The sequence below is a fragment of the Eublepharis macularius genome, chromosome 9 (genome assembly GCF_028583425.1).
Source record: "Eublepharis macularius isolate TG4126 chromosome 9, MPM_Emac_v1.0, whole genome shotgun sequence".
Classification (NCBI taxonomy): Eukaryota; Metazoa; Chordata; class Lepidosauria; order Squamata; family Eublepharidae; genus Eublepharis; species Eublepharis macularius.
The window spans coordinates 22,299,362-22,320,381 of record NC_072798.1 but is presented as its reverse complement, the minus strand read 5'-3'; the positions used below and the strand labels follow the sequence as shown (position 1 = coordinate 22,320,381).

Genomic DNA, 21,020 nt, shown 5'->3' with positions numbered 1-21,020 from the left:
GGGGGACATGGTTGCTCTCTTTAAATATCTTTAAATATTTGAAAGGCTGTCATTTGGAGGAGGGCAAGGAGCTGTTCCAGTTGGCAGCAGAGGGTAGGACCCGAAGCAATGGGCTTAAATTACAAGCAGAAAGGTACCGGCTGGATATTAGGAAAACTTTTTCACGGTCAGAGTAGTTCAAAAGTGGAATCAGCTGCCTAGGGAGGTGGTGAGCTCCCCTTCACTGGCAGTTTTCAAGAAGAGTCTGGATGAATATTTGTCAGAGATGCTTTAGGCTGATCCTGCACTGGGCAGGGGGTTGGACTAGAAGGTCTGTATGGCCCCTTCCAACTCTGTGATTCTATGATTCTGTGAATAAAATACTTCCTCTCAGAAATGCTTTCATTGTCCATTGAAGTCCATGGATATAGAATGGTGTAACTCTGTTTAGAATTGCACTGCTAATCTCTGAACTGATCTCCTGTTCCATCATGTTCTTCCCCTCATAGATCCAAACATAAAGAGTCAAATGTGGTTCCCTTTGTTCTCTTTCAGCCCCAGTGAAAGTTTTATGGAACACCGTCTCCCCTATTCTGCTGCATTATTATCTAGCGTTTACCTAGCTGTGCTGCCCTTCCTTCCGCAAGTTCAGGGTGATGTGCTTGGGTCCTCCTTCCTCTGTTTTATTTTTACAACAACACTGTGAGGGAGGTTACTAGGTTGAGAGAGATTGACTGTCCCAGGGTCACCTAAGAAGTTTCATGGCAAGTGGTGATTTAAATGCTTGTCTCTCCAGTTCTATGCTGACACTGTATCCACTACACCAGGGGTCTGTTAAGATATCCCAATGGAGTATGAAAAGCAAATGCTTTATGCCAGCAGAAAACATTATGGGAGATGTCGCCTAAATAATCTGGAAATAAGGACAGCTGGAATAGTGTGTCCATTGCCCCAGCCTCTGGAGCACATGAATGCACGAAACTTCCTTAGACCATTGGTCTATCCAGCTCCATATTCGCTACTTTGAGTGACAGCAACTCTCCAGGGGCTCAAGTCTTTCACGTCACCTGCTATCTGCTCCTTTTAACTGGAGATGTCAGAGATTGAATTTGGGATCTTCTTCGTGCAAAGCACTGTGCCACATCCCCTTCATCTGTTAATCCCATTCATAGAAACAAACGTATTGCAGAACAGAATAGCTTGTAGCTGTTTTCAATAATAACTCTGTGTTCTGCCCTCTAGGCCTTCACCCTTCTGAGACTGCCTTCACATCCAACTAGGCCAAGCCTGCATAACTTGCAATCCACCATCCGTATATTAAACATCCCTCCCCCACTTTGTAATTCCAGACAGGCATTAAAAACAGACCTGTCAAGCTTGTTGGGCCATCACCCATGGCCATTGGGCTGTGTTCAGCTTGCTAGATCAGAAATGGTATAGGTCTGCTCCCATCCTGCCTTCTCAATCACTGGTTGCCAGGCCAACCTCCTCCTAAAGATATGTATGCCTCTAATGATTGCCCCAGAGATACACAGAACATTCACTCTCAGCATTCTGTTAAATTTCCATAGTGTACAAGATTGCGAAATTCAGTTCTATAAAAGTTTCAAACTCTCCTGCCCTTCTGCCTTTGTCCTTTCTGGCCTGCTATAGTGAGCCCCTGAGCAACTCCTATAGATGTGTTTATTTTAAATATTGGCGCTCTGGGCTCTTACCTGCATATGGCTCTGAAGGAGGCTTACATGAAAACAAGACTCCAACATTAGCTGTGCAATCCCAAACAGAGTTGCACCTTTCTAAATCCATTGAAACCAACTGGCTGAGAAGGATGTAACTCTGGTTAGGATTGCATTGTAAAACCATTAAAACAAATTAATCCACAAACCAATTAAATAGCAGAAAAGATTTTAAAACTGGAGATCAGAAGAGTTGCAACAACATTTAAAAAAATTATCTTCATGCTTATCTGCAGCAGGACAGCAGATGTTTGTTCTTAGTGTTAGTTCCTGGACAGTTCTGGACTGTCTAATTGTTATTGCTTGTATGTGTGTTATGTGCTGTCAAATCTTCTCCAACCCATGGTGAGTGGTGACCCTATAAATGAATGTCCTCCAAACCATCCTATAATTAACAGACTTGCTCAGATCCTGCAAACTGTAGGACCTGGCTTATTTTATTGAGTTAAACCATCTCATTTTGAGTCTTCCTCTTTTGCTACTGCCTTCCACTTTTCCTAGCACTATTGATTTTTCTAGAAAGTCTTGTCTTCTCATGATTTGACCAAAGTATGATAGTCTCAGTTTTGTCATTTTCGCTTCTAGGGAGAATTTAGGCTTGATTTGATATTGCTTCTAGTGGTCAAGAAAGGAAAAGGAATTTTTCTCCGTAACCATGTATAATGGATAGCATGTGGTCTACTTGCCGAGATATTTTACTTTTGAGGCTCCCAAATTCAATCCCCAGCATCTCCGGTTCAAAGCATCTGGAAGCAGGTGATGTGAACAGCTTCTGCCAGCCAGAGTAGACAATACTCAGTTTGAAATACTAATGGTCTGATTCAGGGCTTTTTTTCTGGGAAAAGAGGTGGTGGAACTCAGTGGGTTTCCAGCACAGGGGGCAACTCTTAGTGGGAAGTGGTGGCCCTGGTACCACATGCACGCATGCAAAATGCGTGCATGCTCCCAGGACCAATGATGTCACTTTGGGTCAGCTGGAACAAGGGGGGAGTTTTTAAAAGTTTAAATTGCCCTTGGCGAAAATGGTCACATGGCTGGAGGCTCTGCCCCCTGATCTCCAGACAGAGGGGAGTTTAGATTGGAGGGCAATCTAAACTCCCCTCTGTCTGGAGATCAGGGGGTGGGGCCGCCAGCCATGTGACCATTTTCCAGAGGTTCCGGAATTCCGTTCCACCGCGTTCCAGCTGAAAAAAAACCCTGCATTTGAGGTTGTCTTCACGAGACATCTCTCTTCTGGCAGCCAGTAGAGCTGGGGTTGTTTAATGCACTGATATTTCAAATCTAATATGAGAAACATTTGAGTTGGATCCCCCAGGGCTTTTTTTCTGGGAAAAGAGGTGGTGGAACTCAGTGGGTTGCCCTTGGAGAAAATGGTCACATGGCTGGTGGCCCCGCCCCCTGATCTCCAGACAGAGGGGAGTTTAGATTGCCCTCTGCACTGCGGCTCAGAGGGCAATCTAAACTCCCCTCTGTCTGGAGATCACGGGGCGGGGCCGCCAGCCATGTGACCATTTTCCAGAGGTTCCAGAATTCCATTCCACCGCATTCCAGCTGGAAAAAAGCCCTGGTCTGATTCAGTATAAAGCAGCTTCACATGTGTGAGAGACCGTAACTTCAAGTCATACACTTTGTAACATGCCATTATTAAACTCGAATGGAATCCTGTTTAGTTGCGTAGTTCTGTACTACCTGAGTGACCAACCACCACACTATTTCTCAACGTGTTTATATTATTCTGTGTGACCTAAAGCTGTAGGGGGCAACTATTAAACACTGATAATGGGCCTGAATGGATAATTTGTAACATTGTTCATTTTTCTTTTTCAAGATTACGCTCTTACACCCATCACAGTTTTGAAATGACTTTGAAATGAATTACTCTTTCACACTGCCTACTTTTTAACATCTTCATAGAACTGTGAATTAAAGCTGATGTTATCTTCAAGGTAGTTGGTTGAATGGCTAGAGGAGGCATATGACGAATTGTTTTCTTGGTATAGTTCTCCATTTGGTTTTAATTTGCTTTCCTCAAGGATTTGTACAAAGGCTGCATTATTATGGCTGAAGCAAAGCTATTTTATCTTGATTGGAAATCATTTATTTTATAAAGTGCGCTGTGTTTAAGTCAAAATTACTTATATAAATATGAGCATACACCTACTAAAGACTTCGGCTTGGTCAGCTTTAGTGGTATCTGTAGATTTCTGTCTTTGTGGCAAGAGTGTAATAATGTAGTTCATTAGCTCGATTTGACATGTATATCATTGAATTTAATTGGCATAATAAGCAAAGGACCTCAGTAGGCCAAATAGTGAGGGAACAAGGGAATAGCCTGTAAAGCCTCTGAGGAGCCATTTGAAGAGAAACTTGTATAGTTATTTCCATGGAAACTCTTATGGGTAATTTGGCATCTACTGACATTAGAAGGAAGTGGACAAGGCTTGTTGGACAAAGGTACCTAACTAGCTAGCCCCTTGAGTAAGGGTCTTTATCTTGCTTTGATATGGTAAGAAGGCTGCTTCTGTTTGGCCATGAACGACACAAGGCCTTGACAAATCACCTCTCTTCTAAAAAACTTATACTAGACCTGCAATGTTCTGCTTTTGGTTAATTAGTAATAATTTCCATGAGGGAGCCCAAAGATAACATCTTCTGTTTTCTGGTGTTGTAGTTTTGCTTCTGAATGAACTGTGAAGCATATCTTGAGATGGAGCCAGGATTTAGATTTTGGAACTTGGGCTTTATGTGGTGCTTTTTAATCTGTGAGTCTATGTGCAGGTGAGTTAACGCAATCACACAAGTGTCTGTTGAGGTAAATCGTCCTTGTTTACTGACTGAGACTGAGCATGAGCAATAGTGATTTGCCCAGAACCCCTCTTAAATCTTTGGCGTGTGTAAATTTACCAACTTGGACTTGGGAATATTTGTGGAGATTTGAAGGGCAGTGGCTGGGAAGTGCAGCATTTGAGGAAAGGAAGAAATTTACCAGAGACACAATGCTGCAGAACCCGTACTCCGAAGCTGCTGTTTTCTCCATGGGAACTGATCTCTGTAATCTGGAGATCAGTGGTCATTCCAGGAGAACTCCAGAGCCCTCCTGGAGGTTGGTATCCATATGTGAGAGTCATGTCCACTGGACCACTCATTTCGAACAGATCTCTTAAATGAAACAGGTTTCATAAGGAACAATTGGGAATTGACGTTGCTGTGCTTTCCTCGCTAGCTGCAGACAAGAGGCGGTACTATATATGGCTTCTGCATAATCTGAGCCCCAAAAGGAACCCTCTGTGGTCTGCTTCCTGAGCCATTAGCTGCTGATGAAAGACAAGTCTTGGCTTGCACACCCACCTATTACTTTGCAGGTGGTAACATGGGCAGACGATTGTTTTGCAGCCTTCTGTATCAAGCAGGTCCCTGTGTGGCTTGAAAATGTCACGGCTGCGCTCAGTTCATTGTCAGTGCCTTTACAAAAGCAGATCGCTTACTCGCTTGAGAAGAGGAGATGACGGGGCAACAAGGGGGCTGGCTATCATTTATTAATGCCCCCGTGTTGCATTTCCTTCTGACTCTTTAAGATTCTATAGACTACAGAGAAAGAGAGAGAAGTGGTGATGACTTCTTTTTTTAAGGGGATGAAGTTTACGGAGAAAATTGAGCAGGATGATTCTGTGAAGGAAGAAAGAAGGTTCCATGAAAGATTGGGAAGGAGACGACATCATTTATTGCTGTGGAGGCATTGGAAGCCACGGAAAGGAAATTTATTATTATTTGTTTTTATTCACCGTCTGTTTGCCCTCTAAAAGTGGCTTACACCAAAACAACTAAAACATTATTACACATCAGGAAAGGCTGGTGCTGAAGCACCTGAGAAAGAACTGGATAGAGAAGTCAAAGCAAGCCAGAGGCTGCTGGAGATGAGTGGCGGAGGATGACCGGGCAGTTTTCTATGCTGAGGCCTGGAGGAAAATGTTGCTCTATCTGAACTACTTTCAGCTGGCTAATAACTTTTATTGTAGTGCAGTGCTTTGTAGATGTTACTCTGTTCTCCTTTTAATTACCTAGTATAGCTTAGTGAGCGCCACTCCTTTCCTGTATTGGTAGCACAAACAGGCCTGGCTTTTGTTTGTGTATTGTGCCTGACAAAGGATGTACATGTTTGCATGTAGTTTCAAGATTGTTACATCACAGGCTGCATTCACATGTCACATAAAGCCGCTTCTAAGCTCCAGTTTGCTGTAATGGCAAGGGAGCAACTTGTTCATTGTGTCCTCCTCCTTCTCCTACTCCTGTATAAAGCAAAAACAAATTCTGGTTTTTATTTATTTGCTTCACATATACTCCATCTGTCCCCAGTAGAGACTCTAAGTGGCTTGCAATATTCTCTCTCCATTTTGTCCTCGCAACAACCCCATGCAGTAGTTAGGCTAACAGTCCATGACTTGTCCAAAATCATCCAAAAAGCTTCCGTGGCAGAGTGAGGATTTGAACCTAGGACTCCCAAAACCTACTCCAGTTCTTTCACAACACTACACTAATGTTTGAAAGCAGACACCTGGACAAACTGGTCCCCCCTCCCCCACACACAAACCAGAGTTCCAAACCAGTGTTTGAATTAGTTACTACTCAATAATGCATTTCCTTCTTGGTATTTCTGTTGATTTACATTTGATCTCCTCAAAAATATTACAATAAATATCATTCACACTGGAGTTCTCAGCTTGTTTTATTCCTTCCTCTGAATCAGAGTTGCTTCTCAGTTATCTAGAAATGGTAGGCTGCCCACCATAGTCTGTTATCTTCCGCTGTAATAAAAAGGTATTCCCCCCACCCCACCCCACTTCTAGCTGCTTAACAAAACACCACAGGGCTTGAGCTTGGGGCAGTTTGCCTTTGGGTTGTGCTGTTTGTCTGCCCTCCAGTACCTTGCAACAACACTACTGCACATAATAATAACCACACTTATATATCACTCGACGGATTAGTGCTTCACCCAGAGTGGTGAACAAAGTGAGTGTTATCAGTATCCCCACATTACAGTGGGGAACTGGGGCTGAGAGGAGGCTTACTCAAGGCCACCTGCTGAGGTCCTGGCAATAGTGGGATTCGAACAGACTGCTGGTTTGCAATCCAACCACTTAACCACTATGCTACAGCAGCTCTCACATAATTGGAGGTGGGTACTGCATCTACCAATTTTGGACTCATGGTGGTGAGTGTAGAAGCATTGGTTAATCCACATTGTTTAATGCAGAATGCTCTTGTGTGTGTATAGTATAAACAGAGAGATGGGGTAGTCGTTTTTAATTCTTTTGCCATCATTGCAGTTGCTCAAATTCTGCTATTGATGCATACCGGTTATTTCACTTGACACTAACATCTTGACAGGTATCTCAGTTTAATACTGACAATCTGATCCCTGAAGCCTGTTATGTACACAGTCATGAAAGAGCATTGATGGTCATCACCCTCTCTTCCATCCATCTGTTAGCACCTTTTGCCTCTCTTGTGTGGGATTCCCTCTATTCTCCGTTTTGATTTCATTCCTCATAAAGGAACCCAAGAATAACTAAGAATAGCAGTGGAATTATCTTCTTTCATTGACTTGGGAAAACTAGTTTATCACATTTTCATGTTAGGATTACACGTAATACTAAAAAGCACATTTGAACCTTCCTAGTGGTTAGAGGGTTAGACTAGGATCTGGAACATCCAGTTAAGATCCTCACTCTTCCACTGAAGCTCACTGGCTGGGTAACATCAGGTGAGTTTCTCAGCTTAACCTACCTCACAGGGTTGGTGTGAAATTTTAATTTATTTAATTATTTTCTTTATAGTCCACCTGTCTCACGGAGACTCGAGGTGGATTACACAGTGTAAATCAATGCAACCAGTAGGATGAGCCTTTTAATAAGCAATGCGATAGGACTAGGATTACAAAAATTTGAAACAACACAGAAAGGAGGAGGAGGAGGAGGAGGGAGAATGATGTCGTAAGCTTCTCTGGATACCCATTGGGTAGAAAAGCAGGGTATAATATCTAAATAAATGTATCAAATCTGAGTGTTAATAGGGGATAGATTATAGAAGACAAGATATAGATAAATATTGATATAGATAGATATGCCCATATTGGGGCTATATATGGCATTATGAACCCATTTAAGCAAAAATAAATTTAACCCACATAGGTAGAAATACAGTAGCCGTATATTGCTTGCATCACTGGTAAGATTTTAAAAGAGGGACTAATGTTAGCATATTTTACGAACAGCTTTTTCTGTGTCTGATCATTTCAGACAAAACAGTTTTGTCACATTCCTTTCCCACTTGAGGTATGTAGCTATTCCAGTGAGGCCTCGGTGCATTTTAACTAATGCCTATGCCGCTGGTTTTTTTGTTTTTTGTTAAGGTTAAGACATTTTCAGGTGCTTCAGTGCATGAATCGCTGGCTTCTTGTAGAATTTGCCATGCAGTCCTAAACAGAGTCACACCCTTCTAATTTCATGGGTATCAATGGGCTTGAAAGGGTTTAACTCTGTTTAAGACTGCAATTTTGGTCACCATAGGTCAGCTGCTTTTTTGAAGCCTTTTCAAAAAGGTAATGGTCAAACTCTGGTCCAGGATGTCGGAGCCAGGGGGGCGGGGAGGGACCTTTCAGGTTGGCCTCACCTCTGGCTGGGCTCGGGGTGCACTTCAGAACTGGGGGGAAGAGGTTTAAACATCCCTTGTCCCTCTCCCCCGCCATCAGATAGACAGCACACTCTCCACTCTCTTTCTCTGGCTTGTCTCGTTTCTCGTATCCGCTCTGTCTCTCAACACTGCTCCTCGGCTTCCCCTTCTTGGCCACTTTTATGGGGACATCCCTGTGTGTTGCCTCCACCCTGTCCAAGCTTCGCCAAGTCCTGAGTGACCCCACCCCCTTCATGGGACATTGGCAGCTGAGTTAGCCTACCAGGTGGACTCCTATGGCCCTTCCTGGGCTTTGTCCCCGCCCCCTGGGTTTTCCTCCCTCTCGTAGGGTGGGGATGGCTGGGCTTCGCTGGGCTGTGGGGTCTAGGCCCCATCTGCTGCTGACTGGCTCCCTTGGGGATTGTGGTGCTGCCTGGGTACCCTCTGTGGACTTTGCCGCTGGTCTGGGGGGGGGGTGCCACGGGCCTTGATGCTCCTGATTCGGCTGCTGCAGGCTCAGGCAACAGACCTGCAGCCTCCGTGGGCCCTGTGGCTTCTCCCTGGGCTGCTGCGGGCCATGCCGCTGTGCCAGCAGCCTCCAAGGGCTCTTGGCTGCCACTCTTGGGGCTGCTGTGAGCCTCGCCATGCTGGTGGCTCCCCAAAGCTCTGCCATCGCTCCCGCTGCTCCTGGGGCTGCTGTGGGCCTCTCTGGCTATAGGGGCTGTTATGGGCTTCAAAGGTGAGTCTGGGGGGGCTGGGTGTTCATCCCTGGACAGTAATAAAAAAAAAGATCTGATGAACACTCGCTTTGGTTCATTCACATTATGTGAAATCCTATTCCCGTGCAAAGAATGTTTGACTTACCTAACGGTGTCAGCTCTGGCTTGAGAAACTCCTTGGAGATTTGGGGCAGTGTCTGAGAAGGACAAAATTTGGGGAAGAGAGGAAGCTCAGCAGGGATGTGGTGCTGTAGAGTCCACCCCCAGAGTTGCCATTTCCTCCTAGGGAACAGATCTCTGTTGTTTGGAGAATAGTTGTAATTCTGGGGTAGAATTGAGGTTGGTTACCCTAGACTAAACCAGTTGTAGATTACTTGCTGTGGAGATAGTCATGGGTGTGTCTATTAATTTTATTCCTTAATTGGGGAGAAGCACCCTTCATTGTTAGAGAGGGAAAAACTAGAGGTGAGCACAAACCGGGGAAATGGCGGTTCGTTGCGGTTCATGGTTCATCGCGTTTCACAAACCACAAACCAGCATGAAATTGCCCGGTTTGCGAACCAATTTGTTTGGTTTGTGATTCATCACTTACGGGGCAGCAGGTCTGTAGGAAGCGCTGCGCGTGTGCGCGCACCCTGAAGCCAGCGTGATGATGTCACTTGGGGGCATGCCGGGGCACGAGCTATCGTGATGATGTCTCTGCTGGAAGTGACATTGCTGTGCTGTTTGTGGCAAACTTTCCATATTTCAGTTTGTGCCCATCTCTAGGGAAAACCACATCTTTCAGACAAGAAAAAGAAGGGAGGAAAAAATAAGGTTCCTGAAATGGTTGGCCATTAATGCAAGTGAAGAAATTTCCCTTACTCCTGTTTACTTTATATATAAAAAAAAGGCTGTCTGAACAATCCTACCTTAGAGTGGTACAGCGGGAGAGCCTTTTAATGAAATTTCAAATTCAAAAAGTTGTAGTGATTAGAGAATTGGTTCAAATCCTTACTCTGCCATGGAAGTTTGCTAGGTAACTGTGGCCAGTTGTACACTTGTAGTCTGACCTACCTCACAGTAATGTTGTGGGGATAAAATGGAGTAGAAAGTGATATAAGCTGTTTTGGGTCCCCGTTGAGGAGAAAGATGGAGTATACATGAAGTAAGTAAGTAAGTTTAAACTATAGTGTGGAAACAGGAGGCAGGAACTCTGTCACACACTTAACCACATCCCAGAATGCACTACCAAAATTGATATGTTAGCTTGCTTGGGGGGGGGGGGTCACATTTTTACACCTCCTCCCATTACACTTTGTATGCTGAAAAACTACAAGTTCCCCATAGTGAAAATGCTTCCTGGGAGAACTACGTCTCTATTACCAGCACCAAATAATAAGCCACTATGCATTTTTTTTGCTTAAATTGATCTGTTGGAAAAGCCCTTATTTACTGGGCTGTCCTATGCAGAGTTTCACCTTTCTAAGAGTCAGGGCTCATTTTGAGGGGGAACGCTCAGGAACGCAGTTCCGGCAGTTCCCCAAAGAGGTCACATGTCAGGTGGCCCCGCCCCCCTGACTCTTGGTCATTTTGGGTCTGTTTCAGCCTGGATTGGGGCCGAAATGGCCCGGATTGGGCCTCTGACAGGTGGTGGATCACTCTCCCACTCAGCAGCGACCTGATCCTGACCATTTTGGGCCCCTTTTCGGCCACTTTCGGCCCCTTTTTGCCATTTGGGCCCAATTTCGGCCCTGAATGGCCAGGATTGGGTCCAAAACAGCCACAATAGGTGATGTCAGGGGATGTGGCATATGCAAATCAGTTATACTAATGGCACGCTTCCATTGATGTCAAGGGGTGTGGCATATGCTAATAAGTCATGCTAATGAGTTATGCTAAGGAGTTCCTCCAGCTCTTTTTCTGCGAAATGACCCCTGCTAAGAGTATTGACTTCAATGGACTTAGAGCCAAAACACACGAGAAGAAATACCTAGGTTCAGCACGTGTTCTCTTACCTCAAGGTTTGCCGGGATCTGTAGGCGTCCTGGAAGCTTAAAGTTTAGCATTTACAGAGCAGCAGGAAGGGAAATACAGGCGCCTGTATTTCCCTTCCCCTTCCTGCTGCTCTGTAAATGCTAAACTTTAAGCTGCCAAGACACCTACACTTCCCAACAAACCTTGAGGTAAGAGAACAAGTTTAACATTTACAGAGCAGCAGGAAGGGGAAGGGAAATACAGGCGCCTGTATTTCCCTTCCTGCTGCTCTGTAAATGCTAAACTTTAAGCTTCCAGGACGCCTACAGATCCCGGCAAACCTTGAGGTAAGAGAACACGTGCTGAACCTAGGTATTTCTTCTCGTGTGTTTTGGCTCTTAGAAGGCTGTAACTCTGTCTAGGATTGCGCTTTTAGCTCCATTGAACTGTTCGGAACTGTGTTTAGAATTGCGTCCTTTTGGTGCAATAAAAAGAGAGCACTTTGAACAGCAAGAGTTGTATTTTTTCTCCAAATTGTGCTAGCAGACTAGTCTTTCCATGCACAATGACATGAACTCTGTAAAGCAATATTCTTACCTTCTTCATAGGATGGACCAAGCTGGTCAGACCTGTTTCTGTCAGGTACCTAGTAAAGATTTTTGAAATGTGCAAAATTACTTCTCAGTGACTGTTAAGTAGGAGGTAGGAACGTGTGTTACCAAGAGAACTGCATCTCATCATTTTATAGGGCTCGGTCTGAAGATCTGTACAAAAATATATCAACCATGAAATAATTATAGGCTGCTATGTTTTGAACTCCCATTTTTAACTTCGTAATGGATAGCTCACCGAGCCGCCTGGGGAAGACTCCCTGGAGATCGCCTGGCCTAAGATCCCAGCTGTTGTCCACCACCACCCTTTCCCACATGTAAGTTCCCACATAACTTCTGCTGCAATCACTCCCCAGGCTGCAGTGTAGGATAGCCCTTTCTGTGCTGTGGAAAAATAAGTGAATGAGACCATAGATTTACCATGACAAGTGTTTTCCTTTTCAGAACTCTATCCTTGCAAATACACACGTCATGTCAGAGGAAACATGCACCAGTGCTAGCCTTATCTCAAGACTGCCAGTTTGTAGACTTTCAGGAAGTCCTCCCTTCCATTGGCAAAGTTGCCAGATTTTTCTGTTTTATGCTGGAGCGGACACAATATTTTTACCTTCTGTTTGAGGTGTTATTTTGGATCTACTGAAAACAGGCCCATTAGGGAATACGCTTGCCAATTTCTGACCTAGGATTTTGTGCACAGTACTATTCTAGAATCTTCATATAATTCTAGCTACAACCTGGAAAGAAAAAAAATTGCCACCTTACTAGGGGTTGTGTTAAATGTCTGGAGTGTGATTTTTACATCTGGCATTTTATTTCCAGTTGTTTAGTTGTGCCCCCTCCCATTTATGGTGGGTAGTCAGGTCATGCTGTTGGGTGCAGGAAACATTGCTGACTCCATGCATGAAAATTATGAGCAAAGAGACCATTAAGAAACAGTTCACAGATTACTAGAAGCACTAGGTAAATTATGACATTCTTGTAAATAACTATTTACCTGATCTGTAAATTGCCTCCAAGTAATTTGGTTAAGGAACCAAATCGATCTTCACTCCCGCCCCCCCCCCCCCACAAGGCCAAAATTACAAAATAAGTATGTATGATGTTGATTTTTTAAAAACTATTTTAGCCTGGATACTTGTTTTAAGCTGTCTGTGGTTTGCTTTTATCATCCATTTTTATGCTGGGCTGTTTTTTTTTAAATGCTGGATTTTAATTCATATGTTTTAATGTTTAGTTTTTATTATTTTTATTTTGTAAACTGCGTCAGGCCTGGAAAGGCAGCATAAAAATATTCTTAATAAATAAATGTAAAAACAGAAAATATTTGATTGGGGGAGGGTTTAACTCTTATGGACTTTGTTGGAAGGTTGACACTGTTACCTGTGATTCTGAAGAATCAAATTGCATCCTTTGGGGTGAAAGAACCATCCCTAGGAATCCAGAATCTGATATTTTCTCTGCCTGGACAGGTTTCTAAAATTGGCAGAATAGTGGCTTTGCTAGATGAACCTATGCTTCATACAGACACGATTGCTTCTTTTATGAAGCTAAACTGAAGCCTGATAGCTTGTTCAAATCATTACCAGTAGATGTTGGACAGGCTTCCCAAAGAGCTTGATATGCATTGGTTCAGTTCATTTAAGAGAAGCACTTTCATGACATTCTTCTTAAGTTTCTCATGTCTTTGCACAGCCTGCTCTGTCTGATGGCCTTAACATGTCTAACAGATGTGGATTTTGAAGATGTAACCTAATAATTTCCATGCTAAGAATGGGAGGGATATCCCTTTGCCAAATGTGGGCCCATGGGAAACAAATCTCAGCTTGTTAATGATAGAAAGAGAGCCAGTTTGGTGTAGTGGTTAAGAGTGCAGGACTCTAATCGAGAGAGCCAGGTTTGATTCCCCACTCCTCCACTTGAAGCCAACTGGGTGATCTTGGGCTAGTCACAGCTCTCTGGAGCTCTCTCAGCCCCACCCAGCTCACAGGGTGTTTGTTGTGGGGATAATAATGACATACTTTGTAAACCGCTCTGAGTGGGCATTAAGTTGTCTTGAAGGGTGGTATATAAATCGAATGCTGTTGTTGTTATAAAGTATCCTGATTAATCTCCAGACGTACACTATTCTCCTTCCTCCTTTCATACATTGCACCAAGACTGAAGAGAGTCATCAGTCTCACATTATGATGCCTGAATGCCTTCACAAATCAAGGTTTGTTTCTTTTTGATAACGGGGTTCCTCAACCAAGATTAAACCATGGTTAAGAATCCATGTTCCTGGGACGAAACAAACCTCAGTTGGTGGATGCATTCTCATTACATTCAAAACCTGGGTCTGAAAAAAATACTGACGTCATCATTTCATTTCTAGCTTTTAATTTGTTCAGCGTTGCTTGCACCCAGTGATTTGTCATCTTTTACTAAATGAAAACCTTTAATTCTCTGTCATTATTTTTTGTGGTTTCCTGGGATTAAAAGCAGTGTTCTGGCACATCAAGCAGCCAGGATGGCAGTCCAACTGGCCCTTAGAGACACGGAATTCCTGTTCAGTAGAATTTTTTGTCAAGAACCACAGTCAGGAAGTTGTCCAGCCTGGCTGAGAATCATTGAAATCCATACTCTTAGGTCTTTGCTGGATAGAGCGTCTCTGCAATGTGTGTATTGTGCAAGGACATGTGTATTGTGCAAGCGTGTTGACTGAGTGCCCACATTTATCAACCACTTTACCAAACCCTGCCATCAGAACCCCACACTGCATAGACGTAACTTCATAGAAACATAGAGCTGGAAGGGATCCCACAAGTCATCTAGTCCAACCCCATGCACAATGCAGGAAATTCATAGCTATCTCTCCCCGTCACCTCCCCAGTGATTCCTGCAGTATGTCCAAAGGAAGGCAAAAAACTGTCAGAACCCTGGCTCATCTGGCCTGGAGGAAAAACCCTTCTTGACCTCAAAGTGGCAATCAGCATTACCCTGGGCATATAAGAAAGGGCCACGACAGCCTAATACTGGCTCTGCCTTCCCTCTCACAATCTGCCTAAATGCCTAGTGAGTCATAGAATTATCATAGCTAGCAGTTGGCCATCTAGCCTCTTCTTACCTCCAAGGAAGGAGAGCCCTTCCTGAGAAGGCCTATTCCAATGAGGAAATGCTCTAACTGTCAGGAAGTTCTTCCTAATGTTTACCTGAAAACTCTTTTGCTTTAATTTTAACCTGTTCTGATCCAACCCTCTGGAGCAACAAAAAACGGCTCCACTCTCTACTCTTCTGATTGAAAATGTTATTGAGTGGTTGGGGTGATAGCTTTTCTTTTCTATTCTTTTTTTTTTTTGTAAGAGTTTAAGACTAAATGAGACCTCAGTCGTTTTTTTCCTGCTACAAATTGAACAAAAACCTAAAGACGGCATCTTGTAACATAATCTTGTGCATGATACAATATGGTATAAATTCTGTTGGGCCACGAAATCTGATTTATCTATCCTACCTGAATGTATCATATTGTTGACTTCGAGGACTCACTAGGAAGAGAGCCAACACTAATTACGAATCCAATGATAAAGTAAATGTTTAGACAATCGCAGTACCAGGTGTTGAGTAGAACATATTGATTGCTTAACAGTTTCATCTTCAAGCTTGACCTTGTTATATTCTCTACCATACTTTCTGTGCACTGTATTTACCATATATAAACTGGCCATTGATCTTTGATGTGCATCTGTATAAAAGCAACACATCTATGCACCTGTTTGCCTGTTACTCATAAATAACTATGTACTAAATTCTAAATCACAATTTGAAGATTTGCTTGGTAAATTGAATGGCCTACCAAACAATTACAGTGTGAAGTGTTGGGGCCCTTTTCTCTTTTATAAAGTTGAGAAGTACTTGAAGCTTTTCTGGTGAGATTCACCATGTTGGTCCTCAATATAGGCTCTCTGGGCCAGCTGTGATAATATTTTGCATCCAAATTAGAGATGGTGGAATGATTCCATCGATGTATATGCATAAATATATTATGCTGTGTGTATCATTGCACAACCATCTTGATTATGAGACCTGTGTTGCAGCTTTGAGCCAAAATATCATTTATTCATTTACAACATTTTAATGCACCTTCCCATTCAATTAAGGTTCCCAAGGTGGAAAACAGCCAAAATATTAAAACTAATATTAAAATGTAGGTGGGTGGGTGGATATAATAATAATTATTCAACAAAACCCATACGCATAAATAGGAAGGAGGGTCAAGAAGAGAATACCAAACAAAACGGGGAAAGTCTTCACTTCCTGGCAGAAGACAGTGATAGAGTGGGCAACTGAGTTTCCCCAGGGAAACTGTGCTGTGATTGAGAGAGATTGCCTGTTCTTGGATTACCTCCCATCTGGCTTTAGATGTAGAGGCACCCAAAGAAGTGCCTCTGAGGGTGGCTCCAGTGGTCTGGGGAGCCACCCTCAAAATCTGGGGAGCATAAGTTCCTTTACTGAAGCGTTACCAGTGAGAAACTGGCAAGTCCATGAAACAACTTGGAGCCTTCCCTGATGGACAGCAGAGTTGCTTCTTTCTTTCCTCACAAAGGTCATGTGTTTTTGGCAGCTGTAGGGTGATGAGAAATTCAACAAGCTCAGCTTTTCCCAAAGTGAAAAGGAAAGCAGCTCTGGTTTCTCAGCCCTTCACAGCATCAGGTAAGACAGTTGCAACTTGAAAGGCCAATCGATGTCGTCCCTGTGATTATGGTTCCACATTTATTCTCAGTCAATTCTTGGTGATAAGAGCTTTGCGTTTTCCCATAGAAATATAGATCATGCATGTTTTAGAATACCCTTTTTTTTCTTTTGAAATTTTACTTCATTTAGAACCCATTTTTCTCTCCAATGGGACTCAAAGTGGCTTACACCATTCTCTCCTCTATTTTATCCTCACAGCCCTGTGAGGCAGGTGAGTGAGTGTGTGTGTGGCTGACCCCATGTCACCCAGCAAGCTTCCATGTTAGATTGGGAGTTGACGTCTCCCACTCTCACCACTACAGCATGCTGGTTCATGATATTTTTGTTGGCATTTTATTTTTGATCTGAGGAAGCTCATCATATGTGAACTAATCAGCTATTTGTGGGAAATAGTCCCATCTTTCATCTGTCTAGCCCTATCTGTTTATTTAGCCCTGCTGAGGTTTATGTGCTATTAGCTCAAATCAAACTGATCTATACCCTTGCCTTGGTGGTATGGACTGAAGCCTTCCAGCTGGGCCCCTTCAGAACACTGAGGAATTGGGACTGTTAGTTGGTAGTGATGATGGTAGAGGAAGCGCCCAGTGATTTTCAGAAGATTTTTTTTTTAAAGAATGCATCATATCCTGCTCAAGTGGACACTTTCTCTGTCCCTGTATGCACGTGTATGTGAGAGAGCGCATGTGCTTGCATGCACATACATATATTAGAGAAAGAAAGGAAGAGGTTGCTGGTTAATAACAACAACAACAACAACAACAACAACAACAACAACATTCAATTTATATACCGCCCTTCAAGACAACTTAATGCCCACTCAGAGCAGTTTACAAAGTATGCCATTACTGGTATATAGTAAATAGGCTAACCTTTCCATCTCAGCTGTATGAACCCATTCCTTCTATGCAACCCATTCATTCTATATTGCTTTTGAGTCAGCTGGTACACACATGGTGCTAAGGGTGAAGAACTAGCCTTCTTACCTAGTTCAGACTTAACCTGGTTGAGTTTTCACTGGCAAAAACAACTCCCTTTATTAGTAATACAATCCTAAGCGGTTACACTTTTCTCAGTCCGTTGACTTCAATGGATTTAAAAGGGAGTAACTCTGTTTAAAATTGGACTGTCGATGTTTCAAGTGTGCTGACAATAATAGTGTGCATTGGCTGAAGTACTCTGGGGGATAAATCATATTAACAAAAGATAATTGAAGAAATAAAGATTATGGGAGCACAAAATGTTCTCTGATTTCTGAAGCACTAAACATAATTACAGTGATAAAAGCGGGTTACGTATTTTCTAGAACTCTGACAGCATTCCTGTGGTAGTGATATGAATGAAATGTTTTGGGAGAATATCATAACACTTGGCCGATAGTGGGCATGCCTTCCCTTCCTCTCTATATGAATATAGTTCAGAGCCAGATGTAAGTAAGACAGAATCAAAGGCATCTTGGGAAAAGTGGGATAAATGTTAGCTAGAAATGGAAGAAGCAGCAGACTAAGTGGAGTGTACAAGAAAACTGTGTTCTGTGTATACCTGGTAGACTAGGATATGTACAGTTTATTGTGGCATCTGAGTGTAGTCAACCGTGGTTTACGGCTGAGATAACTTTCGTTCTTATTTCTGCCCATAAACTTGCACTTATGAAAAGAAATCCAGCAGCCTCATAACAATAAAATTGTCTTTGAAATCATACAAATTACAATAATAAATGGGAGAGCCTTTCTAAACTTGTTTCCTGTTTTGACCCTCATATATATGAACATATACATGAATCTGCCTTGTACTGAAATCAGACCTCTGGTCCATCAAAGTCAGTATTGTCTACTCTGACTGGCAACAGCTCTCCAGGGTCTCCGGCAGAGGTCTTCCACATCACCTGCTGGCTGATACTTTTAGCTGGAGATGGCAGGGATTGGAGCTGAGACCTTCTGCACGCCACGCAGATGCTCTACCTCTGAGTCATGGCCCCTCCCTTTCCCCCTTCAAATATGTATGTGCAGCACCATAGGCAAAGCACTCTGCTCTGAAATACCAAGAGGAATTTCAGGAATTTTTTAAAGAGTACATGGGCTGCACAAAAATGACCCAGCTGTCTGTTTGTCATATTATGCCCCTCCATGTTCAAAGAGAATCGAAGAGTTTTAGAAGTTAAGGCTAACATGGCAATTGGATACCGTCCAGGAAATGACAAATTCATAAGCTCAAGGGTTTTTTTTAGTTTGAAAATTGTATACTTCATATATACTTGAGCTTGCTATAGTTGCTTGCTATATATAAAAATTTAAGTGCTGTTTTAACAGTGTAATCCTATGCAATGTTATTCCAGTCTAAGCCTACTGAAATCAGTGGGCTGAGACTGGAGCGACTCTGCTATAAAAGTATTTTCTGGGGCTAATCCTTAGAATGATGTGTTGTGAGACGGAACAACCCTGGGTTGTATCTCATGGAAGGTTTCCACATTCCCAACAGTTCCTGTGCAAGTGGAAGTGGTAAAATGACTCCTTGCTGCCCACTTGCTCTAAGTGAAAGTTATTGTATCCTTCCCTACTGTCATATTATGCATGCGCATATTATGCATGCCCTGCATGCACAGGGCTTGGCACGAAGTATGTATTCTGATACAATTTCAAAACTAAATGAAAATAAATTGTATGAAACATCTGTTGTATGTTCCTTTGCTCTATACGCACATTGTTATTTTATTAAAAATTGTATTAATGCGTTGCAGCTTTTGTGCTGTGTAACTGCACTAAGTACATTTTAATTTCTGCTCATGTATTGCTGCAGCCAACCCCCATTACAATTTTTTTCACACATTGGCAGCTGGAGGCTTTCCTTGGAAAGATTCTAGAAACTTTCCTATGCAGAGTTATTCCAGTCTAAGCTCTCAGAAAGCAATGGGCTTAGATGAATAAACCTGCACAGGATTTCACCTGCCAGAGGATGCTTATAATTCCAGTTGTTTTATGCTGTATCAGGGAGTAAGTCCATCGTCTACCATGGGACTGATACTCTGAGTAAATGTGCACAATCTGGGGGACCCATGAGGAATTGCATGGCTGGGGGAACATGGAAATACCACCACCAGGATCTCCCCCTCCAGGTTTCTGTAATCTCTTGGGACTGAGCAAATTGATTTCTTCATTTCCCCTTCCCATTTTTCAGCTGCCCCTTCTGGAGCATGTTTTGTCCTCTTCAAGCTGATTTTTTCTTCATACTTGGGAAGTTTCCCAAGTGTGCAAAGATCTCTGTCTCCTCAATGGGTAGCCTGGCGTTGCTTCTTTCATCATATATCCAGAGGCCAGCCATCTTCGTGCGATGTTAGGATTAAGTTGCAAGTCACTTGATTGCTTTATGCTGTTATTTTTCTATCCACATAGTAGAGACAATATTTCCAAAACGTTTCGTAAAGGGCTATCGAAGTTAATTCTTAGTGAGTCCACAGCAGTTGAGTCAACTTTTAACCACAATATCTCTCTACAGGATATGGAAGCTGGAGTGAACTGGCTAAAGCTCTAGGGAACCAGGATACACTTATAGTGGACCCAAGCCTTCAGTTTTATCTGCCGCAGAAACCAGAATCTCAGGTAAGCAGAACTCAAGAGCTTTGTTAAACACTCTGGATAAAAACATCCTTCATGGGCAGCGAAACATCAAAGACATTCAGGCATCAAGTAGTAATCGAGGTTTTTGTATTTCCAGCAGGGTTGGCAACAGTATACCATATGTAAGTCCTTGAGTGGTGAAGAGTGCCCTCAAGTCACAGCTGATTTATGGTGACCCCTGGTGGAGTTTTCATGGCAAAAGACTAACAGAGGGTGGTTTGCCTTTGCTTGCCTCTACAACCCTGGTCTTCAATTGAGGTCTTCCATCTAATTACTAACCAAGGCCAACCTTGCTTAGCTTCTGAGATCTGATGAGATCAGACTCACCAGAGCTATTCATGCCCTTATCAGATCCTAAATTAAATACAAGAATCAGATCCCAAATTGTTATGGATTGTTTGGATCCATTCCAATCTGGTTTCAGGCCTGGTTATAGGACTGAATCTTGGTTGCCCTGGTGGATGACCTGTGCTGGGAGATGGACAGAGCGCAACTCTGTTGATTCTCCTGGACCTCTCAGTGATTTTCAATACCATTGATCATGATATACTTCTGGACTGCCTTTCCAGGCTGCACCCTGGAAGCACCATTTGGCAGTGGTTTTTTTTTCTACCAGGAGGGTAGGTTTCAGAAGGTGATGCTGGGGCTGCTGCTCAGTCCCTTGGCATCCTCCAGCATTGTCTCTTGTCTCCCGTGCTCTTCAGTCTCTACATGAAATCACTGGGTGAGGGGATCCAGAGACTGGGACTGGGTGGTCACCACTATGCGGATGACACTGAGGTCTATCTTGCACTTCCAGCCGATCCCAGGGAGGCTATAGAAACCCTTAAGCATTACCTGGAGGCAGTTCTGGAATGGATGCAGGCTAATAAACTGAAGCTTAATCCTGACAAGATTAAAGTGTTACTGGTAAGCATAAGATCTGACCGGGGATTTAAGGTGCCATCCATTCTGGATGTGGTCACACTCCCTTTGAAGGAATAGGTCCATAGTTTGGGGGTACTCTTGGAC

General features: G+C 43.1%; 1 protein-coding gene across 1 annotated transcript in view; it reads left to right on the top strand.

Annotated features, from left to right (window-relative positions):
- Positions 1-21,020, top strand: part of B4GALNT3 (beta-1,4-N-acetyl-galactosaminyltransferase 3) — an 86,860-nt gene that overhangs the window by 30,237 nt on the left and 35,603 nt on the right. The window contains exon 2 of the mRNA XM_054987693.1: positions 19,888-19,991. Coding sequence (XP_054843668.1) covers positions 19,888-19,991 — 104 coding nt within the window. The remainder of the gene's footprint in view (positions 1-19,887; positions 19,992-21,020) is intronic.